This window comes from Aotus nancymaae, unplaced genomic scaffold (assembly GCF_030222135.1).
Source record: "Aotus nancymaae isolate 86718 unplaced genomic scaffold, 86718_ANA_hifiasm-v0.15.2.pri h1tg000018l, whole genome shotgun sequence".
NCBI classification, from domain to species: Eukaryota; Metazoa; Chordata; class Mammalia; order Primates; family Aotidae; genus Aotus; species Aotus nancymaae.
In genome coordinates this window covers 5,856,546-5,878,944 of record NW_026988430.1, presented here as the reverse complement: position 1 = coordinate 5,878,944, position 22,399 = coordinate 5,856,546, and the positions used below count along the sequence as shown (strand labels likewise).

At 56.7% G+C, this 22,399-nt stretch overlaps 1 protein-coding gene across 3 annotated transcripts in view; it reads left to right on the top strand.

Annotated features, from left to right (window-relative positions):
- ABR (ABR activator of RhoGEF and GTPase) overlaps window positions 1–22,399 on the top strand; it is a 159,275-nt gene that overhangs the window by 100,048 nt on the left and 36,828 nt on the right. For all 3 annotated transcript variants that reach the window (XM_064378165.1, XM_064378166.1, XM_064378167.1), the window contains 7 exons: window positions 426–591; window positions 6,111–6,233; window positions 6,996–7,071; window positions 7,902–8,006; window positions 8,892–8,966; window positions 12,778–12,875; window positions 14,020–14,151. In XM_064378165.1, the coding sequence (XP_064234235.1) occupies window positions 426–591; window positions 6,111–6,233; window positions 6,996–7,071; window positions 7,902–8,006; window positions 8,892–8,966; window positions 12,778–12,875; window positions 14,020–14,151 (775 nt within the window). The remainder of the gene's footprint in view (window positions 1–425; window positions 592–6,110; window positions 6,234–6,995; window positions 7,072–7,901; window positions 8,007–8,891; window positions 8,967–12,777; window positions 12,876–14,019; window positions 14,152–22,399) is intronic.

Sequence of the window (22,399 nt, the reverse complement as noted above, 5' to 3'; positions counted from 1 at the left end):
ACCTCCCTTGATAAGAGTTGGCATTCGGAGTAACACCTGTATTCCAGTGCTAGCCTGAAGGATAATGAACGTGGATAGTCTAGGAGGGAGGGAGGGTGTGGGATGGGGTAGGAAGCTGTGAACCCGGCCGAGGGGGCTTTGCCCTTCTTGATACCCCAGTGGTCTGGGGCGTTTGACAGCATGAGTCATCTGGGCCAGAAGCCTGGGAAGGTGGGCGGGTGGAGTTACTCCCCGCGGGAGGGCAGGACCCAGCTCTTGGCACTGCGTGTGTGTTTCCCGGCCATCCTCCTTGGGAGCAGGGGTTGTTCTTGCTTCTGGCGAGTTCCCAGTCTGTCCCCGTCAGTGTGTGTGTGGTTCTGGACCCGGGGCTTCGGCTGGAAGAGCCCTCCCGCTCTGGCTCACGTCTCCCTCCGTCTCGCTTACAGGAAGCACCAGCAGTATGACTGTAAGTGGTACATCCCCCTGGCTGACCTAGTGTTTCCATCCCCCGAGGAGTCTGAGGCCAGCCCCCAGGTGCAGCCCTTCCCAGACCATGAGCTGGAGGACATGAAGATGAAGATCTCCACCCTCAAGAGTGAAATCCAGAAGGAGGTGAGCAGCACTTGGCTTCTGAGCCAGGGACGCTTTGAGGCAGGCGTGCCGGGGGAAGTGGAGGCGGGAAGTTGTCAGCTTTGAGAGTTTGAGAAGGAGCCCTTGAGTGTGTACTTACTAAAGGAAAGGTCCTGACTGCAGTAGCTCCGAGCAGATCGAGGGGGTCAGTGCTCAGGGTTTCTTGGGGCTGATTGTAGAAGGTGTCCTGGAAAGCAGCACAGGCTGAATACGACAGAAAGGGGAAGCAAGCGGCCGGGCGCAGTGCCTCCCGCCTGTCATCCCAGCACTTTGGGAGGCCGAGGCAGGTGGATCACCTGAGATCAGGAGTTTGAGACCCGCCTGACCAACATGGCAAAACCCTGTCTCCTAAAGTACAAAAATAAGCCAGGCATGGTGGCATGCACCTGTAATCCCAGCTACCCTGGAGGCTGAGGCAGGAGAATTGCTTGAACCTGAGAGGCAGAGGTTGCGGTGAGCCGAGATCATGCCATTATACTCCAGCCTGGGCAACACAGTGAGACTCTGTCTACAAAAAAAGTGGGGGAGGGAGAAGCAAGAGAAGAAAAAGCGGCTTTTGTAAGGAAAAGCAGGACCTGTGCAAGGAAGAGGACCTGGGAGGCCTCTCAGAAACAGACAGATCAAGCAGGCAAATAAATAAGGAGAGAGAGACCCTGAATGCCACAATTAACATGCTTGACCTAAAAACGCAAGGAGGCTTGTGCCCTGACAGAAAACTCTGATTCTTGTCACACACGTGTGTGACATTCACATTTATCCTATAATAGGCCACCAAAGAAATCCCAAAAGTTTTCAAAAAGTTGATAGCGTGCAAGTCACGTTCGCAGACAAAGTGGAGTAAAATTAGAAACGAACAAGGACGTTGGTTAGCCCAAGTGTGGCGGCTCACACCTGTCATCCTCGCACTTTCGGAGGCTGAGGCGGGTGGATCACCTGAGGTCAAGAGTTTGCGACCAGCATGGCCAACATGGTGAAACCCCATCTTTACTAAAAATACAAAGTTAGCTGGGCGTGGTAGCAGGCGCCTGTAATCCCAGCCACTCAGGAGACTGAGACAGGAGAATTACTTGAACCTGGGAGGCAGAGGCCACGGTAAGCTGAGATTGCGCCACTGCACTCCAGAGCCTGGACAACAAAGTGAGACTCTGTCTCAAAAAACAAAAAGAGAATATTGGTTAGCCATATGTTTGGAAAGTTCGAACTGACAAGGTAATGAGGAAATCAAAATGGGAACTGCAAACTGTTTAGACCTGCCTGAGAATGAGCATCCTACATACCAGTACCCCTGGATGCAGCCAAAGTGCTGTTGAGAGGAAAATGCATAGCCTTCGATTCCTGTATTCAGAAACAGTGCTAGAGGAAGGCACCACCAGAGGAGCCTTCCCAGGGCACTGAAGGGACGGCCTGGAGTGGCTTGGTCAGCTTGGTCTCTTCCTCACCTCTCAGGTTCGGCTTAGGCCTCACCTCCGTGGAAGCTTTTCTGACAGCCACCCCCACCACAGCGTGGGCTGGGTGCCCTGTCCACAGATCCTGATGTTCACCTGTGGCTTTGCTTTGATGCTGCTGCGTCGCCAGCCTCGTCTCTTCCCCACTATAATTTAAACTGCAGTGACGGGGGTATTTTCTTCTATGTTCCTAATACTTGACACATAAAAAAATAGGTACTAAGGGCCCAGCACGGTAGCCGACACCTGTAATCCTAGCACTTTGGGAGGCGAAGGCAGGTGGATCACGAGGTCAGGAGTTCAACACCAGCCTGACCAGCATGGTGAAGCCCCATCTCTACTAAAAATACAAAAATTAGCCAGGCGTGGTGGCACACGCGTGCACACCTGTAATCCCACCTAACTAAGGATGCTGAGGCAGGAGAATTGCTTAAAACCCAGGAGGCGGAGGTTGCAGTGAGCCAAGGTGGCACCATTGCACTCCAGCCTGGGCAACAGAGTGAGTGAGACTCCTCCTGAAAAAAAAAAAGAAGAAAAAAGGTACTCAGTAAATGGTTATTGCAGAAAACGTGACCAGTTGGTCTCTGTAAGGGTTCTTTCGACCCAAGGGCCTCTCTTTGAACTGGGAAAAGGAAGATCCCTGTTACAGCCCCAGGGGGTTCAGGGCAGGGGGATGTCCTAGGGCAGAGGATCTAATGGGGGGGCATCTGCCTGAGGGAGCTCCCTCACCAGCACAGCTGTCCCCTCCCGCATGGCCCAGAGTCTGCCCAGGATCATCCAGCGTGCTTGTCTCTTGCCCCGGGGGTCAGTAGGCTTCCTGCCCTCCCTGCTGCCCCTGCTGCACAGACGTGGCCTCCGACTCAGTCAGTGTCACTGAGCTCCCTGGCTCTGCAGCCTGGGGTGTGCTGGGTGCCTCCTGCATTCCCTGGCCAGTGGAGGAAACAGACACGCCCCTTGCTGACCACAGAGCGAGGCACGTGTGGTGAGTCACTGGAGAGGCCCCGGTGTCACTCTCTGAGTCACAGAAGCAGCAGTGATTTGTTCTTCTAATAAGAATGTTTAAAACTCTCATGTTTTTCTAATCCCCAGTGTAATACTGGCTTGTTACAGTGAGAAATGCTCACGGCACCAGCATGTACAGGTGGTCGCCACCCACCTCCCATCGCTGACAGTTTGAGGTGTAGTCTTCTAAATTCTGCATATACTGGTGTATCCGTGTGTGTGTGTGTGCATGTGCATACGTGTGCATGAGAATGAGTGTGCATGTGTGCGGGTGGGTGGGTGTGTGTGCGTGTATGTGCATGCAAGTTTGTGTGCACGAGTGGATGGGTGGGTTTGTGCAAGTGTGTGCGCAAGTGTGCAAGTGCATGCCTGAGTGTGTGTGCATGCATGTGTGGGTGGGTGTGTGCGTGTGGATGAGTGTGCATGTGTGCACAAGTGTGCATGCATGTGTGGATGTGTGTATGATTATATGCGTGGGTGTGTGCACGACTGCGTGGATGTGGGTGGGTGGATGTGTGCGTGTGCATGGGTGTGTGAAAGTGCATGCACGTGTGTGTGCATGTTTGCGTGTGCAGGTGTGTGCGCAAGTATGCATGCATGGGTGTGCATGCAAGTGTGCATGTGGGTGTGCTCACGAGTACATGTGTTTGTGCATGCAAGTGCGTGTGCATGCGTGAATGGGTGTGAGCACGAGTGTACATGTGTGTGTGCATGAATGTGCCTGCGTGTGGGTGGGCGTGCACGCGTGTATGCATGTGCATGGGTGTGTGCGCATGTGAGCGTGTGTTTGGGCACGTGTGTGTACAGTGAGACTAGACTACATGTGCTGATCTGCGGCTTGAGCATTTCATGTCACAGTGCATCTTTGAGCCCTTTGGATGCATCAGATTCTTTTTTTGTTTTGTTGTGTTTTTTTGAGATGGAGTCTTGCCCTGCTGCCCAGGCTGGAGTGCAGTGATGCAATCTCAGCTCAGTGCAACTTCCACCTCCCAGATTCAAGCTATTCTCTTGCCTCAACCTTCAGAGTAGCTGGGATTACAGCACGTGCCACCCCACCCAGCTAATTTTTGCATTTTTAATAGAGACGGGGTTTTGCCATGTTGGCCAGGCTGGTCTGAAACTCCTGACCTCAGGTGATCTACCCACCTCAGCGTCCCAAAGTGCTGGGATTACAGGTGTGAGCCACCGCACCTGGCAATTTCAGATGCTTTTTTTTTTGAGATGGAGTGTCATCAGGCTGAAGTACAGTGGTGTGATCTCGGCTCACTGCAACCTCCACCTCCCGGGTTCAAGCGATTCTCCTGCCTCAGTCTCCTGAGTAGCTGGGACTACAGGCACGTGCCACCATACCCAGCTAATTTTTATATTTTTAGTAGAGACAGGGTTTCACCATGTTGGCCAGGATGGTCTCGGATCTCTTGACCTCATGATCCGCCTGCCTCGGCCTCCCACAGTGCTGGCATTACAGGTGTGAGCCACTGCACCCGGCCCCTCAGATCCTTTTTAACAACCGAATCCTGCTCCGCTGCTTGACCGCACACATTTTTGGGTATTTAGATTGTTTCCGATCCTTCGCTGTCAGCAGGCAAGTCCACACAAACATCACCGCGCACATGCGTCTCTGCAGTAGCTTCCCTCCGGGGGGATGGTCGGGTAGAGTGAGTGTGCAGAGTTGCCCGGCTTATCTCTGAAAAAGTTGTGTCTGGTGACGTTCCCCCTGCGGTGAGTGAGACTCACTGTCCCCCACAGTGTCATAACACCGGCTGTGAACATTGATTACAATTTTGCCAGTCCAGTGAGTTTAAAAAAAAAGCAAAACACTACAGAGATGAATTCTGGCTGAGGAGCTTGAGGACGGCCTTGGGAGCTGAGACTTGAAGCATAATTGTGGTTAATAAAAGGGAGGGAATCCTTCATGAAACAGACAGAAACTTGGAACATTGAGCAGGCGGCCTCTGCCAGCCATGGCTGGTTAGGGAGGGAGGCTGAGCCCAGGGGGCGGGGTGGGTTATCTGCTGGGCAGGGAGGCTGGAACCCTGCCATGTGGTCTGGGTGCCAGGCCAGCAGGCAGGGCTTTATGCGGAAAGGCGTCTGAAGTTTATTAAAGCAGGCGTCTCTGTTGTACCCAAAATTTAACATAGAGAGGCGACAGGGCGACGGCACAGAGAGGCTAATGCTACCGTCATTATCTGTATTGTTTAGGGCTCCCCAGAGAAGGAGGCGTAGGGCCCCACCCAGGGCCACGTGGGGAGGCGCCAGCGTTGAACCGGAGGTGGGAGTGGAAGGAAGGTGTGACCACAGCTTTCCTGTGTTTTCTGTGGAGAAGCAGGGGAGGGCAGGGCAGGGAAAGGCTTGGCACTGGCTGTCTTCAGTGATGTTGGCAGCCCTGGGCTGGAGGGGTGGAGGGCTGGTCTCTAGCGACCTGGGTCCTGGCCCTGGGTGGTGTGGGGCAGAGGAGATAGATGCTGGCTTGGTGAGGGGGTCAGTAGAGTATGTGCTTGGGACATGGGCTCTGATCAGTTGGTGTGCGTATGAAAGGCGCTCACAGGCCATCATTTACAGTCTCAGGAACCAGCGAGCCCTGGATGGAGCCGTTTCTCACCCAGGTACCCCCGCTCCTGCCCCAAGGTGTCAAAACATCATGAAATACAGACAATTTAAAGAGCACGGCCGGGCGCGGTGGCTCATGCCTGTCATCCCAGCACTTTGGGAGGCTGAGGCAGGCGGATCACAAGGTCAGGAGAGCGAGACCAGCCTGGCCAGCATGGTGAAACCCTGTCTCTACTAAAATGCAAAAAATTAGCCAGGCATGGTGGCACACGTCTCTAGTCCCAGCTACTTGGGAGGCTGAGGCAGGAGAATCGCTTGAACCCAGGAGGTGGAGGTTGCAGTGAGCCGAGATCACACCACTCGCTGCACTCCAACCTCGGCGACACAGTGAGACTCTGTCTCAAAAGAAAAAGCCATGATTAACATGGGAACGTTGTGCTGAGCATAGCCTGTGAGAAGGGGTGCCTGAGTGTGAGGGAACTTCCATGTCCCTGTCTCCTGCAGAAAGCCAACAAAGGCCAGAGCCGGGCCATCGAGCGCCTAAAGAAGAAGATGTTCGAGAACGAATTCCTGCTGCTGCTCAACTCCCCCACGATACCCTTCAGGATCCACAATCGAAACGGAAAGGTCAGGAGGGTGGGGTGGGACGGGACACCCCTGCTTGGTCCTGCACTGTCTGCCCTGTGGCTCCTGGCCCTGACCTGCAGGAACCAGAGGCTCAGGCCCCCTCTTCCTAAGGAGGCTGCCATGGCTCCGGCGGTTGACTCACACTCCCCACTCATGTGGAATTAGTGCCCTCTGCTCATCTTTCCTGGCATGACGCTCCTGTCACCTTGGCTTCCCAGGAAGGAGCTCCCCTTCCACCCACCCACCCCCAGCTGCCTCCTCCAAGGTCAGCAGTGCCTGATAAGGAGGAGCTTTGGGCTGGCACAGTGGCTCAGGCCTGTAATCTCAGCACTTTGGGAGGATGAGGCAGGCAGATCACCTGAAGTCAGGAGTTTGACAGCAACCTGCTCAACATGGCGAAGCCCCATCTCTACTAAAAATACAAAAATTATCTGGGCATGGTGGTGCGTGCCTGTAATCCCAACTACTGTGGAGGCTGAGGCAGGAGAATCACTTGAACCCAGAAGGCAGAGGATGCAGTGAGCCAAGATCGCGCCATTGCACTCCAGCCTGGGCAGCAAGAATGAAACTCTATCTAAAAAAAAAAAAAATATTATAAAAAGAAGGACCCCGGTTGGGGTCCCCGTATCTGGGAGGGTTCTTGGAGCCCTGTCGGGGTCCCCGTGTCTGGGTGGGTGCTTGGAGCCCTGTCGGGGTCCCCGTGTCTGGGTGGGTGCTTGGCCCGACTGTGGCCACCATGGCATTGTCACCTACTCTCTTCAGAGTTACCTGTTCCTGCTGTCGTCGGACTACGAGAGGTCGGAGTGGAGAGAAGCGATTCAGAAACTGCAGAAGAAGGGTAAAGCTCTGCCCCCCACACTCCCCAGCAGCATCCGGGGCACTGATGGGCCTTTGTGTTTCTGAGCATTTTGTACCCAGTGTCTCCTCTGTGGCCCTCACAGTCACCCTTGAAGGTGCCAGGGAGGTGGTATTGAAGGATGTTACAGATTAATTGAGACCCAAAGAATTTTAAGTGATTTGCTTAAAAAAATGATGAGTTAGTGCTGGGACTGGACCCAGAGCCCACCCTGGGCGCTCTCTCTCTCTCTCTCTACCCCTCTTTTTCTCTGTGTGTGTGTCTCTCTCTCTCTCTCCCTCACTGTCTCACAGACACACACACACACGCATACACACACCAGGTGCAGTGGCTCATGCCTATAATCCCAGAACTGCAGGTGGATCACCTGAGGTCAGGAGTTTGAGACCAGCCTGGCCAACATGGTGAAACCCTGTCTTTACTAAAAATACAAAAATTAGCTGGGCGTGGTGACATTAGCTTATAGTCCCAGCTACTCAGGAGGCTGAGGCAGGAGAATCCCTTGAACCTGGGAGGTGGAGGTTGCAGTGAGCCGACATCTCACCACTGCACTCCAGCCTGGGTGAAAAAACAAGACTCCGTCTCAAAAAAGCAAACATACACACACACACCTCTTCAGTTAAAGTCTCCTGCTCTGAGCCCTCTGACAGCACCTACACCAGCCCCCACATGCCCACAAGTCCTCCCCCTCCCTCCCAGGGACCAACTCTGCCCCAGGGATTATGCTGTTTTCCTGCAGCAGCCCCAGGGAAGAGCAGCAGGTCCTAGTGGACCACTGCCGACACTCCCTTCTCCCTCGACTCTCCCTTCAGATCTCCAAGCCTTTGTCCTGAGCTCAGTGGAGCTCCAGGTGCTCACGGGATCCTGTTTCAAGCTTAGGACTGTACACAACATTCCTGTCACCAGCAATAAAGACGGTAAGTTCTGGAGCCCAAGGTTCCCGACCGGCAGGTCCCAGCCCCTGGAGCGTTGCCGGCTTCCCCTAAGGACCCAGGTAGACACGAGTCTGTGAATAACTGATCCCTGCTCGGCTGTGCTAAGACTGTCCGGTGGTCAGGGACACAGAGAGCTTGGATGAGGGGACTGCCCGCTGAGTTCCGGGTGACCCCACCTTTTCCTCGGGCCCCTCATCCGGTGTAAGAGAAGAGCTGGCCCCTGGTGCGCTGAGATTTTGCTGTTAGTATGCTTGTGAGATAGGGAGCCGGTAGATAAAACAACATATGGGAAGGAAGACTGGAAGTTTCTGACACCAGCTCTTGAAAGGTCTCCAATGCCAAGCAAGGAAGTTTGGAGTTCAGACTGTAAGCGCAGGAGCGCGTGGGGGTTTCTGAGCAGAGGAGAGCAGCAGTCAGCGCTGGAGCTGAGCCAGAGTGCTGGATTCTAGCTGCCCGCGGTGCTGGGAACCGGCTGCTTTGTGAGCGGGGCTCTGAAGGGAAGCTTTCCTCCACCTAGGAGGGGTGTCCAGGGACCCCGTGTCCCAGGAAGGGGTGTGGCTGGGCCTTCACTCTTCCATTAGCAGATTGATTGATCGTATGGCTGTTTTCGCTGCCAGGGTAGGCATGATTCGGAGGGAGGAGCGGCACCTATGGCGGATGGTTCTGAGTCCTGGGTGGGGATGGCTGAACCAGGAGCCCTCCAGGGGCAGCTCACATTCCAGGAAGCCGTGGGCTTCGGAAATGTTTCCCTCCGGCCACCAGGTGGCAACGTTGGACTGAGACGCAGGCTGAGCCTCCCTCCAGCCTGGGCGGAGGAGGAGGGAGCCGCTGACCACCCGCCACCCTGGGGGCCTTTCTGTCTTGCAGATGACGAGTCTCCGGGACTCTACGGCTTCCTTCACGTCATCGTCCACTCCGCCAAGGGATTCAAGCAATCAGCCAGTAAGTGCCCCAGCCCCCGCCCAGGACGCAGTTAGGCAGGCCACTGCGGGTCCTGCTGTGCTCTGTTCTGCCAAGGCTGGGGGTCGCCAGCTCGCCTTTAGACATGGGGCATTTCCCAGAAGGCCAGAAGCCAGCTCCTCCCAGCAGGGAGGTCACCCCGGCCTCCGTCTTCAACGCCCTCTTTCTCAAGCCCCCCCCACCCCGCCCTGAAGCTGTCTGAAACCCTAGAGTGACAAACACGTGGACCCCAATTCAGATCTGCCCTTGACAGGCTGTGGGACCTTGGGCAAGTTTCTTAACCTCTCTGGGCCTCCACGAAAAGGCAGTCACGATTGTGAGTTTTGACCTGAGAGCTGGCTTAGATACAATCGCATTTGTGCGACGATGCCTGGCCACGCTCACCCCTTTTTCTCCCCTTCTCTGTGGTCTCCTAGATCTGTAGATTTGTCATCCTAAATCTGTTTTAGTGTTTCATAAAATAGGAGTGTAGGTTTTTTTTTTTTAATTAAAAAAAAATTTTTTTTTAAGACGGGATTTCACCACATTGGTCAGGCTGGTCTTGAACTCCCGAACTCAGGTGATCCGCCTGCCTCAGCCTCCCAGAGTGCTGGGATTACAGGCATGAGCCACCACACCCGGCCTGAGTGTAGTTTTTTTAAAAAAGAAAAACATTTTTTGTAGAGACAGGTTCTTACCATGTTGCCCGGGCTGGTCTTGAACTCCTGGGCTCAAGCGATCCACCCACCTCAGCCTCCCAAAGGGCTGAGATCACAGGCGTGAGCTATGATGCCCAGCCTGGTGGCACTTTTTATCTACTTTTTATCCACACAGGAATTGGCGAGTCTAGACAGCTAAGAGTTTCTACCCATTTGCCAGAGGAGGTAACTGAGTCACAGAGACTAGGGAAGACTTAACCTCCCAGGGCTCCTGACTCCTCCCTCTCCACTTGCCCTTCCCACTCCTCTCCTCACTGGCAGGTGCAGTCTGCCCTCGCCCCCTCCCTGCCGCGCCCCATGCAGAGGTGACACCGTGGCCGTTAGATCGGCCTTGCCCAGGAAGCCTCCCTGAGTTCCCGGGGTGAACTGGCCTCCCTTCTTCCTGCAAGCTGGTTTTAGCAGCCGCTGCGCTGTTTTGTCACTCACAACGTGCTGCTCCCACTGTGAGTTCTCTGAGGCCAGGAACCAGGCTTCCTTTACGCTGGGATGAACAGGACTCAGAGATGCTGAGTGAAATCACCAATTTGCAGAGCCCCTGCTGTGCACTGGGGAAAGCGAGAGCGTGGCCAGCCGGCGTGGGCTGCATGTGGGCCGGTGTGGGCTGCGTGTGGGCCGGCGTGGGCTGCGTATAGGCCGGTGTGTGGGCAAGCACACGCGTTCAAAGCCTGTGGTGGGTTCAAAGCCTTCTGGGCTCATGGCCCGCTCTGAACCTCCAGCATCCCGCTGATGTCACAGAAACCATCCCTGTTTTACCCACGAGGATACTGAGGCTCGGAGGGTTCCAGGTCCTTCCTGGGGTCGCACGGTAGCAGGTGGTACAGCAGAGTCCACGTCTTCCGCGCCCAGAGCCCGAGCTCTTCCCTTTCGGGTGCTTCTCATAGTCTGGCCAGGACCCCCGCACCGTCACTGGGGTGGCTGGTTAAGGTGGAAGCTTCCTGAATCCTCTTGAAACCCACAGACTCCCCTTCCTGGGGGCTGCTGCTGAGGTGCGTCTGGCTAGTGAGTGCCTTGGGACTGTGCCGCCCGCCCGTGTCTCCGCAGCACCCAGATGCTGCCCTCCTCCCTCTCCTGCTGCCCGTGTGCCGGGAGGTCCTCACCTTAGGGAGCCCTGTCCTCACCTCGGGGAGCCCAGCCATGGCATGGCGCAGACTTTCTGCCTCCCAGCCTGGGCAGGTGCCAGAACCCAGCTGAGCTGCTCCGGAGTCTCTCCTTACCCCCAGAGCATCCTCACTCCCTTCCCCCACCCCGCCCCTCACATGTCTGTTCTCACTCAGAGGCGAGGCCCTGTATCTGCAGCGTGGGTTCATGTCCCGCTAAACTCACGGCCTCCGGACAGGCAGGCCCAGGGTGATGGCACCAAGGCCGTTCCTGTAGTGCAGATGGGGAACCCGGGAGAGAAGTCAGGTGATGTGTGCAGAGCGAAATGTGGACCTGGAAGGTCTGACTCTGGAACCCTTGCTCTGGCCCCGGGAGCTGTTCCCCAGCCCCTGAAGAGGGGTTTGCTCACACCAAGATCAGTCGTGAAGACAGCGCTTCATGGCCCATCCCAGACACACAGCCCCTCCCAGGTCAGGGCCAGGCCAGGATGCTCAGCACCTCTGCGTTGTCCTGCGAACCCACAGCCACGCTCCGTGTGGTCTGATACCCGCCCCGGTCTCCTTCCTGTTGCCCCAGCCGGAGGCTTCTTGGAGTAGCTGCACTCTCCCTTCTGTGGGAAAACTGATTTTTTTTTTTTTTTTGAGATGGAGTCTCACTCTGTTGCCCAGGCTGGAGGGCAGTGGCACAATCTTGACTCACCACAACCTCTGCCTCCCGGGTTCAAGCAATTCTCCTGCCTCAGCCTCCTGAGTAGCTGGGATTACAGGCATGCACCACCATGCCTGGCTAATTTTTGTATTTTTAATAGAGATGGGGTTTCACCATGTTGGCCAGGCTGGTCTCAAACCCCTGACCTCGGGTGATCTGCCGGCCTCGGCCTCCCACAGTGCTGGGATGACAGGCGTGACTGAACCCAGCCTGTCTGATGGAGACCTGCCCAGCTGGGCAGCTCCAGGGACCAAGTGGTGTGAGCCACCTGCACGCGTGCCTGCCCTCTGATCTCTGCCCCTTGCCCCCTTGGTTCACACCGCAGAGGGTTGGCCTAGTGTCCCAAAGGCTCCCCTGACACCGCCTCTAGTTCCTGGGAACAAGCTCAGCAGCTCCCCTCAAGGTGGGGGACTGCCAGGTCTGAGCCCAGGGCAGGTGTGGTTTGCAGAGGCCTGGGGTCCGTGCCAGCACTGTGGGCTCAGCAGGTGGGTCCCAAGATAGATTTTCAGCCTGAATTCCAGGTTCCAGACGGAAAAGCCCCTGGCCCTGCCCTCCCGCCCCCGTCTCCACCGCTTTGTTACCTGGAGCTCTGGGCGAGGGGGGGTGGGGGGGCGGGGGGCGGGCAGGGAGCTTCATTCGCCATGTGCCAGCTGGGTACCCAGCCCTGTTCGTGGTCTTGCGGGGTGCAGGAAAGCCCAAGGCTTCTCTCCACCTGGTGTTTACGTCCTGCGGGGAGAGAGACGGGACGCTCAGGAAGCGAAGGTCCCTTTAGTTGGTGTTGAGTGCAGTGGAGGGAACCTCAGCGCTGGGCCTGGGGGTGTGGGGTGTCGCTGGTCATCACAGCCACAGGGATTGCTGCAGGCAGGCATTCAGGACCCTGAGGCAGGGTGACTCACCGCCTCCAGCACCTCCCACCCCAGGTGCCGCTGCTGAGACGTGGGCACCAGTGTCATGGTGAAAGGTGGCACCAGGCGGGTCGGTGAAGACTTTGCGGTGACGTCTCCATGGTGAGGGAGATTTGGAGACGGCATGTTTAAGGACCCTTTAGAGGGAAGAGGAGGCCAGAGTGTGGGGTGGGCTGAGGGGGGGCTGAGGGAGGGAGGGCAGAGCCTCCTGAGAAGGGGGCGGGGGAGCAGGAGGAGCCAGATGGCCCCGGAATTCAGGGAGGAGAAAGCTGAGGTGTAAGGGACAGACACGGTGTCCTCCTTCCTGAGCATGGTGCATCCTGCCCTGGTCCCGCTCACAGGCTCTCGGCCTCACTCACATCTCCGCCTGTCCTTCCCCTGCAGACCTGTACTGTACCCTGGAGGTGGATTCCTTCGGCTATTTTGTCAGCAAAGCCAAAACCAGGGTGTTCCGGGACACAGCAGAGCCCAAGTGGGATGAGGTGAGTGGCGGGGCTGATGTCTGTGCGGGGACCCCCGAGTTTGCACTGAGTGTGCCCCACCGCCCCATGGTGAGATGGGGTGAGTGGCGGGGCTGGCATCTGTGTGAGGACCCCCGAGTTTGCACTGAGTGTGCCCCACCGCCCCGTGGTGAGATGGGGTGAGTGGCGGGGCTGGCGTCTGTGCGGGGACCCTCAAGTTTGCACTGAGTGTGCGCCACCGCCCCGTGGTGAGATGGGGTGAGTGGCGGGGCTGGCGTCTGTGCGGGGACCCCCTAGTTTGCACTGAGTGTGCCCCACCGCCCTGTGGTGAGATGGGGTGAGTGGCGGGGCTGGCGTCTGTGCGGGAACCCCCAAGTTTGCACTGAGTGTGCCCCACCGCCCCGTGGTGAGATGGGGTGAGTGGCGGGGCTGGCGTCTGTGCAGGAACCCCCTAGTTTGCACTGAGTGTGCCCCACCACCCGGTGGTGAGATGGGGTGAGTGGCGGGGCTGGCGTCTGTGCGGGGACCCCCAAGTTTGCACTGAGTGTGCCCCACCGCCCCGTGGTGAGATGGGGTGAGTGGCGGGGCTGGCGTCTGTGCGGAGACCCCCTAGTTTGCACTGAGTGTGCCCCACCGCCCCGTGGTGAGATGGGGTGAGTGGCGGGGCTGGCGTCTGTGCGGGAACCCCCGAGTTTGCACTGAGTGTGCCCCACCGCCCCGTGGTGAGATGGGGTGAGTGGCGGGGCTGGCGTCTATGCGGGAACCCTCAAGTTTGCACTGAGTGTGCCCCACCGCCCCGTGGTGAGATGGGGTGAGTGGCGGGGCTGGCGTCTGTGCCGGGACCCCCGCGTTTGCACTGAGTGTGCCCCACCACCCGGAGCTCATGACCTGTCTGCCAGGGATGGCAAACCGGTTTGTTGCTAGACCAGCTCCGTCCGCTCCCCGCTCTCTGCTGCCTGCTCCTCTGGAGTCCGATCACTGTGTGTGTCTGGGCATCAGACCCTGCGGTGCCGGCTCAGTCCCCGCAGGCTCCGTGAGGGATGGGAGGCCTCAGAGTCCTGGGAAATCTGGTGTGTTCTCCACAGGCTGTGGAGTCCCACACCTGCCAGAAAGCCAGGTCTCCGTGCCGGGGAAGTTCAGGGCCCTTTGTCCCGTGTTTCCGCAGGAGTTTGAGATCGAACTGGAGGGGTCTCAGTCCCTGAGGATCCTGTGCTATGAGAAGTGCTATGACAAGAGCAAGGTCAACAAGGACAACAACGAGATCGTGGACAAGATCATGGGCAAGGGGCAGATCCAGGTGAGGGCGGGCAGGGGTGGGGCCAGGGCGGGGCCGGGGGTGTGAGGCCAGGCAAGGGGTGGGGCCGGGGGTGAGGCTGGGCCCGCGGTGAGGCTGGGGGTGAGGCCGGGCCCGGGGCGAGGCTGGTGGAGCTGCCGTGAGAAGGAATCCTGGCCAAGGAGCGTGCTCCTCTGTGATTCTGCTTCCGAGCTGGCTGGAGTGCTGCCCCCCTGCTGGAGGCGGCTGCTGACTGTGGCCGGTAGCCCAGGTGTGCCCGGGTCATCCACACTCTGAGGGTCAGGTGTGCCCGGGTCATCCACACTCCGCAGCCCAGGTGTGGCCGGCTCCCAAGGCGGGTCATCCACACTTCCTCGGGATGGAAACGACTCGCTGCTTTCACACCCCAGCTTTAGTCTCTGGGCGCTTTTTCCCGGAACGCCGTGTTGAGAAAGGCCTGAGGCGCGTCGGTGAGCAGGAGGGGAGAGTCTGTGTGATGGGCAGTGTCCACCATTGACGTGGGGCCAGAGTGAGGCACGTGGCCCGCGCGTTTGCTGTTCTGCCAGGACCCAGGGTCCTGCTGGGGGGTGGGTGGGGGGTGTCTCTGACTTGTTGCGAGCGTTGCTGGACTTCACTCCACTGCATTGGGAGTCCGTGGCTTCGGGTGTGGACTCTGGGTGTTAGTGGGTGTTGGTAGAGGCTGCGCCTCAGGTGAAGGGCATTTATGCCACTGAGCGCAGTGGCTCATGCCTGTAATCTCAGCACTTTGGGAAGACGAGGCAGATGGATCACCTGAGGTCAGGAGTTGGAGACTAGCGTGGGCAACATGGTGAAACCTGTCTCTACTAAAAATGCAAAAATTAGCCTGGTGTGGTGGCGGGTGCCTGTAATCCCAGCTACTCGAGAGACTGAGGCAGGAGAATCGCTTGAACCTGGGAGGCAGAGGTTACAACAAGCCAAGATCAATCCTGGGTGATGGAGCGAGACCCTATCTCCAAAAAAAAAGAGCCTCTATGCCTTCGTGTGCCGTCTGTAACTCTAAAACATTCTGCCCATTTTGAAGATGGCTGCTATTCACCAACCCATTAAGAGAACTAGGCTTGGGAGCGGGAAAAGGTGCGTAGGGGGTGGGGTGTGGTGGTTGCATTCAGCATGGAGCCATCCCCGCTCCTGTCTGGCACCTTGGTGGCCTCGTGCTGTGCCACAGTGGTCTGGTTTGGAGGTGGATTCTGTGAGCATGCAAGCCGGGGAGACAGGAATGGATGCACACTGGGATGGAGCCTCGGGCGTCGGGGGTACTGGGCTTCACGGTGGCCCAGAGGCCATCCAGGTGCAGGCTGTGACGGCTCCATCTACAGCAGGGAGCGGACGATGCTTTTTTGCAGGAAGCGTTTGTCCTCAGATGCACTGTCAAGGCCACCAAGTTTGGTGTCTGGCTCTTAAATGGAGGCGCTGGTAGCACTGCCGCTGGGGAGCTGTGTGGGTCTCCCACTCCCGCCCCGTCTCAGGCTCCAGTGTTGGAACTGGGAGCCCGCGGGGAGGGGCCTGACCTCCCCTGCGTCTGCCCCGTGTTCCTAAACACGTCTCTGTCTGATGCTCACCGCTAGGGAGACAGGGCCGCTTGGCCACTGCCAGCCAGTCCTCCATTATCTGGGAAATGGGCCTTAGAAATCCAATCCCTGGAAGCTGCTCTCTGCAGGGATAAGGGATGGGAGCCCCATCTCCCTGTCCCTGGGCTGGGCTAGAGGCACAGGCACGGAGGAGTTCTGGGCTGGCCCATCCAGCCCCAGGTGACCCCTAGGCAAGAGACAGGAGTGGCCTCCACGCCGCACTCCCTGGCCATGGTGGCCGTGGAATAGAAGAGTTAAGAGGGTGTGCCGGCCAGCCAGCTTCGTGGGCACGGTGGGCCCCAGCCCCTCCAGACCTCAGCCCCTTCAGCCCCTTCAGCTCCAGCGCTTTCCTCCTCCTCACTCAACTGCACGAGCCCCGGGGGAAACACACCATCCATCACTCCAGGCATCCTGGAGACAGGAGCAGATGGAGGCAGTGGGGGAGCGGGGAAGCCAGGTTATGATTGGCAAAGCAGAAGGCAGGGTCTGGTAAGGAACATGTTTCTGTGTTTAAGCTTCGAGGAATGTTAAATGCCTGGGAGTTGATATTAAAAGAAACACAAACCTCCCAGCTGCCAGCTGACCTGGGTCTGTGAGCGGGCAGTTCAGAGCCAGAGTCCCCTGGAGGCCTTTGAAGTCCCAGCACTCAGGGCTCCCTGGCCCTCTGCTGTGGGCCCTCTCACCAGCCTTGCTTCAGGTAGGGGAGGCGTCCCCAGGGGCGCACCGTGGCTCAGAAAGTCTCGCCCCCTGACTGCCGTCGGAGCCACCGTGGATGGCCAGGCTGGTGAAGGTCCAAATGGAGCTTTCCCACAAAGCCAGGCCCCACGGAGCCACGGAACAGTCTGTGCCCACGGCATGTCCCCACCTCCCATCCGGCCTCCCGTCTAAGGAAGGGAACTGGCACCGGCCTCTGGAATGCAGTCAGGCTCCCGGACACAGCCAGAGGTGGCTTTGAGACAGGACCCAGCCCTCGGGATGTTCAGGGGACCTGAGGGAAAGGCAGGAGGAAGACACTTGCCTCTGGGGCCCCCATTTCTCTCTAAGCCCCTCCCACCGGCCCCTGTAGAGAAAACAAGGGGCCCTTTGGCCTCAGCGCTGGTCGCCTGATGGGGCAGTGGGGCAGGAGTCCAAGCGGCGGGCTGGGGTGGGGCGGCCTTTAGTGACAGACAGACTGCGGCACTGGTGCTGTTGGAGGCCCTCCCCAAAGTTATCTCCTCGCATGATCCTGGTCCTTTCCCTCCAAGGAGAGTGACAGTCCCTTCTCCCCGTTTTACAGATGAGGACTCGGGGGTACTGAGGCTAAGTCCCTCGGCCAAGGCACCTCTGTGGGCAGTGTGTGAGGAAGACCCCACTCCATCCCCTGTTCGGGGCCCCGCATCTCAGGCCTTTGTCAGGACATCCCCCAGCCTAGGCAGGGGGCCTGGTGTGGCTGGTGGCTGTTAGGCCTCCTTGGTCTTGCAGCCCTCTGGGCAGAGGACGCTTGTGCCTGGTGCCCCTGGGAGAAAGGAGGAGGAGGAGCATACATGGGAAAGAGCAGGAGGCCGAGGCGGGTGGATCACACGGTCAGGAGTTTGAGACCAGCCTGGCCAAGATGACGAAACCCTGTTTCTGCTAATAATACAAAAATTAGTTGGGTGTGGTGCTCACGCCTATAATCCTAGCACTTTGGGAGGCTGAGGCGGGTGGATCACTTGAGGTCAGGAGTTTGAGACCAGCCTGGCCAACATGGTGAAACCACATCTCTACTAAAAATACAAAAATTAGCCAAGCATGGTGGTGTGTGCCTGTAATCCCAGCTCCTCAGGAGGCTGAGGCAGGAGAATCACTTGAACCCGGGAGGCGGAGGTTGTAGTGAGCTGAGATCGCACCACTGCACTCCAGCCTGGGTGAGACAAAGTGAGATTCTCTCTCAAAAAAGAAAAAATAAGAAAAGAGCAGGAGGTGCCCTTCGAGTGCATCTGTGAGGTCCCCAGCCCAGGACTGGCGCTCTGCAGGTGTGGGGTCCTGGCCTGTCAGTTGGAAAGACAAGAATATTGGTCCATGTTCTCCTGCAGAACAACGCAGTACCAATCACAATAACCACGCCCATGCCAGCGCCTAGGACGAGTCCAGCTTGGGGTAAATGCTGACATTTGCCGTCTCGGGTCCCTCCCAGGGCCCTGTGGGGTAGGAATGTCATCACGGTTAGAGAGGCGAATGGAGGAGCTGGCCAAGGCTATGTGCCCAGCAGCGAGCCGGGGCGCACAGCCACCTCCAGAGCCCGTTTCTAGATGCCCTGCTGCCTCCTACTGTAAATAATGAGACGGAAGATTGTACCGCGGGAATTCAAAGGCAGAAAGGTCATCATGGGCTGGAATTAGGGAGGCTTCAAGGAGGAGGTGGAACAAGAGTGATTTGGAAGCACTGGCTTTTCCAACAGCAAAAGCAACGTTTGCAGAGAAAGAAAATTGCAGTAGAAGCAGAGACTTGAAATGTAAACCCATCCCCACTCCCCCTCCCCCTCCCCCCAGCCCATCCCCACTCGCAGTTCGCCCAACCCATCTCCATTCCCACCCCTCCGGGATCCCTTCTGGAGAACATTTTTATGTAGATTTAATCAGGTGTGTTTCGTCTATTTTTCTATTTTCTTTCTTTTTTGAGATGGAGTCTTGCTCTGTCACCCAGGCTGGAGTGCAGTGGCGAAATCTTGGCTCGCTGCAGCCTCCGCCTCCCGGGTTCAAGCAATGCTCCTGGCTCAGCCTCCTGAGTAGCTTGGATTACAGGTGGGCACCACCACGCCCCGCTAATTTTTTGTGTATTTTTAGTAGAGATGGGGTTTCACCATGTTGGTCAGGCTGGTTTCGAACTCCCAACCTCAGGTGATCCTCCCACCTTGGGACTCCCAACGTGCTGGGATGACAGGCGTGAGGCGCCATGCCTGGCCTTGTTTTTCTATTTTCATGAACTATTATAAGCCTCCTTTTCTCTGGGCCTAGATGTAGTCTTCCTAAGCACCTTGTTAGATACATTGTTAAAAGTACTTGATAGTCTTTATAGAAATCGTTGTATCTAAGGGCTGGAGCCCAGTCGCTGGCCAAGGCTCTGTTGCTCTAGCAAGGTAGGGAGGCTCCGAATCTGCAGGAAGGAAGGTGGGTTGTTGGGAGGAGGGATGAGAGGGGAGGACGCGCCTGGCCGCTCGCAGGAGGCAGGAATGTGTGGGAGGCCCCTGGGAAATTTGGGAGCCCAGCCGGCCTTCCGCAGGGTGGCAGGGAGGTGTGAGCAATCAAGTATAAGGAATGAGTACAAGGAGAGGATTCATGGAGGTTTCTGCCAAAATTCTTTTTTTTTTTTTTTGAGATGGAGTCTCACTCTGTTGCCCAGGCTGCAGTGCAATGGTGCAATCTCAGCTCACTGCAACCTCTGCCTCCCGCGTGCGAGTGATTCTCCTGCCTCAGCCTCCTGAGTAGCTAGGATTACAGGCGCCCACCACCACACCCAGCTAAATTTTATATTATTAGTAGAGACGGGGTTTCACCATATTGACCAGGCTAGTCTTGAACTCCTGACCTCAGGTGATCCTCCTGCTCCAGCCTCCCAAAGTGCTGGGATTACAGGGGTGAGCCACCGCGCCCGACCCGGAAGAAGTCTTAGAGAGCATTTAATCCAGTCGTGTTTTCTGGGGAGAAGGAAATGGAGACCTGCAAGGGTGAGTGAGGCAGCCACAGTCTCAGAGCTCGTTAGCACTTGGACGAGGCCCCAGACTCAGGGACCCCATCCCCGTGGCCGCTCAGCCGGGAGCCCCCACTGCGTCGTCTGGCCTGGCTCCGGGTCCCAGGGGACTCCTGTCTGTTTATTCTGCTCTATTTCCAGCCCTGCCGTTCCAACTGCAACCTACCCGCTGGCTGATTAGCATATTCCCAGGGTCCAGCATTTGGCTGTCTGGGCCCCAGGAGAGGGCTTTCCCTTGGGGCTCCCCAGCTCTGTTTCTGCCGCTGACCCCAGACTGGAGAAGGGTCTGAGACCAAGGAGCTGCTTACGCCGGAGGAGGCCTCAGCACCCCTGGACCCCCTCCCCAGCTTGGTGGTTCCCTAGGGCAATGCAGGCATGGACAGCCCCACCCCACACTCCCTCTGCAACTTGTGCCTGGGAGGCGGCTCCACGTCCCCGCAAAAGCCAGCCAGGGCAGCCCTCCCTGGGCATAGACGCGCCGAAGACCCCATGGTGGGAGGGGCAGGGTTCCAGGCCAGGAAGGAGGCTCCGACCCTCTGGATGCTCCAGCTCACCCTCACCCCCGGAGGAAAAGTTTGGGCCTGATAGGGTCCCTCCCCTTCATCCCTTTCTCCCTTTCCCTCCAAGGAGCCCGTGTCTGACAGGGGAGGGGGTGGGAGGAAGGGGTCATTTCCGTGACATTCTTGACCTGCTGCCTGGAAGCGTGAGAGAGATCAGAGCTATTAGAACTGACACTTAGAGATCATTAAGGCCAGTCCCCTGCCTCAGGACTGGGAATGGCCCATGGAGCCCAGATTGGCAAATCCGATGGCATCTGTTTTTATTGTTTTGTTTGTTTATTTATTTGTTTTTTTGAGGCAGAGTCTCACTCTGTTACCCAGGCTGGAGTGCAGTGGCGAGATCTTGGCTCACTGCAACCTCCACCTCCCGGATTCAAGCCATTCTCCTGCCTCAGCCTCCTGAGTAGCTGGGACTATAGGTGTCTGCCACCAAGCCCAGCTAAGTTTTATATTTTTAGTAGAGATGGGGTTTTGCCATGTTGGCCAGGCTGGTCTCAAACTCCCGACCTCAGGTGATCCACCTGCCTTGGTGTCTGAAAGTGCAGGGATTACAGGTGTGAGCCACTGTGCCCAGCCTTTACTCTTTTTAAAGAAAAAATAGTGGTAGAAGCCAGGTACAGTAGCTCACATGGTTTAGCTGTTAACTACTCGGGAGGCTAAGGAGGTGAGAGTGAGCTAATGATCAAACACCAGCCTGGGTGATGGAGCAAGACTCTTTCTCCATTGGGAAAAAAAAAGATTGTAGTGAAATAAACATAACATAAAGTTACCATTTTAATAAGTTTTAGGGGCCAGGCACAGTGGCTCACGCCTGTCATTCCAGCAGGTTAGGAGGCCCAAGGTGGGCAGATCACCTGAGGTCAGGAGTTCAAGACCAGCCTGGCCAACATGGCGAAACCCCGTCTCTACAAAAATTAAAAATTAGCTGGGCGTGGTGGTGCGTACCTGGAGCCCCAGGTACTCAGGAGTCTGAGGCAGGAGAATGTCTTGAACCCGGGAGGCGGAGGTTGCAGTTAGCTGAGATCACGCTGTGATACTCCAGCTGGGGCAACAGAGCGAGACTCCGTCTCAAAAGATTATAATAATAATTTTTAGATGCACAGCTTGGCGGCAGCATGTGAATTCAGTGATACGCAGCCATTGCCAACATCCGGATCCAGAGCTTGTTTACTTTTCCCAGCTGAAACCCCATCCGCATTAAATAACTCCCCACTCCTGCGCCCTCAGCCTCCGGTACCCACCTGCCTGCTTTCTGTCTGTAGAAATTCATCCGCTCTGGGAGCCCCTCGTAGGTGGAGTCAGACAGCATCTGCCCTCCTCACGTCCTCGAGCTTTACCCACATGCTGTCGTGTGTCTGAATTTCCTTTCTTTCTGAGACTGGATATGATTTCTCTGCATGTAGATGCCACTCTCTTTATCTGTCTGTCCGTCCGTCCGTGGATGTAGGACGTCTGTTTGTCTGTCTGTCTGTCTCTCTGTCCGTGGATATAGGTACCACTCTCTTTACCTGTCTGTCCATCCATCTGTGGATGTAGGTGTCATGTCTGTTTATCCATAGTCTGTCCATGGATGTATGTGCCACATCTGTTTATCCATCCGTCCATCCGTCCCTGGATGTAGGTGCCACGTCTGTTTATCTGTCCATCTATAGATGTAGGTGCCACGTCTGTTTATCCGTCTGTCCGTCCATCCATGGATGTGGGTGCCACGTCTGTTTATACACCCATCCATCTGTGGATGTAGGTGCCACATCTGTTCATCCATCCATCCGTCCATCCGTGGATGTAGGTGCCACGTCTGTTTATCCGTCCGTCTGTCCATCCATGGATGTGGGTGCCACGTCTGTTTATACACCCATCCATCTGTGGATGTAGGTGCCACGTCTGTTTATCCATCCGCCTGTCCATCCGTGGATGTAGGTGCCATGTCTGTTTAGCCGTCTGTCCATCCATGGATGTAGGTACCACGTCTGTTTATACACCCATCCATCTGTGGATGTAGGTGCCACATCTGTTTATCCATCCGTCCGTTCATCCGTGGATGTAGGTGCCACATCTGTTTATCCATCCGTCTGTCCATCCGTGGATGTAGGTGCCATGTCTGTTTATCTGTCCGTCCATCCATCCATGAATGTAGGTGCCACATCTGTTTATACACCCATCTATCTGTGGATGTAGGTGCCACGTCTGTTTATCCGTCTGTCCGTTGATCCGTGGATGTAGGTGCCACGTCTGTTTATCCATCCATCTGTCCATCCGTGGATGTAGGTGCCATGTCTGTTTATCTGTCCGTCCATCCATCCATGAATGTAGGTGCCACATCCATTTATACACCCATCCATCTGTGGATGTAGGTGCCACATCTGTTTATCTGTCCGTCCATCCATCTGTGGA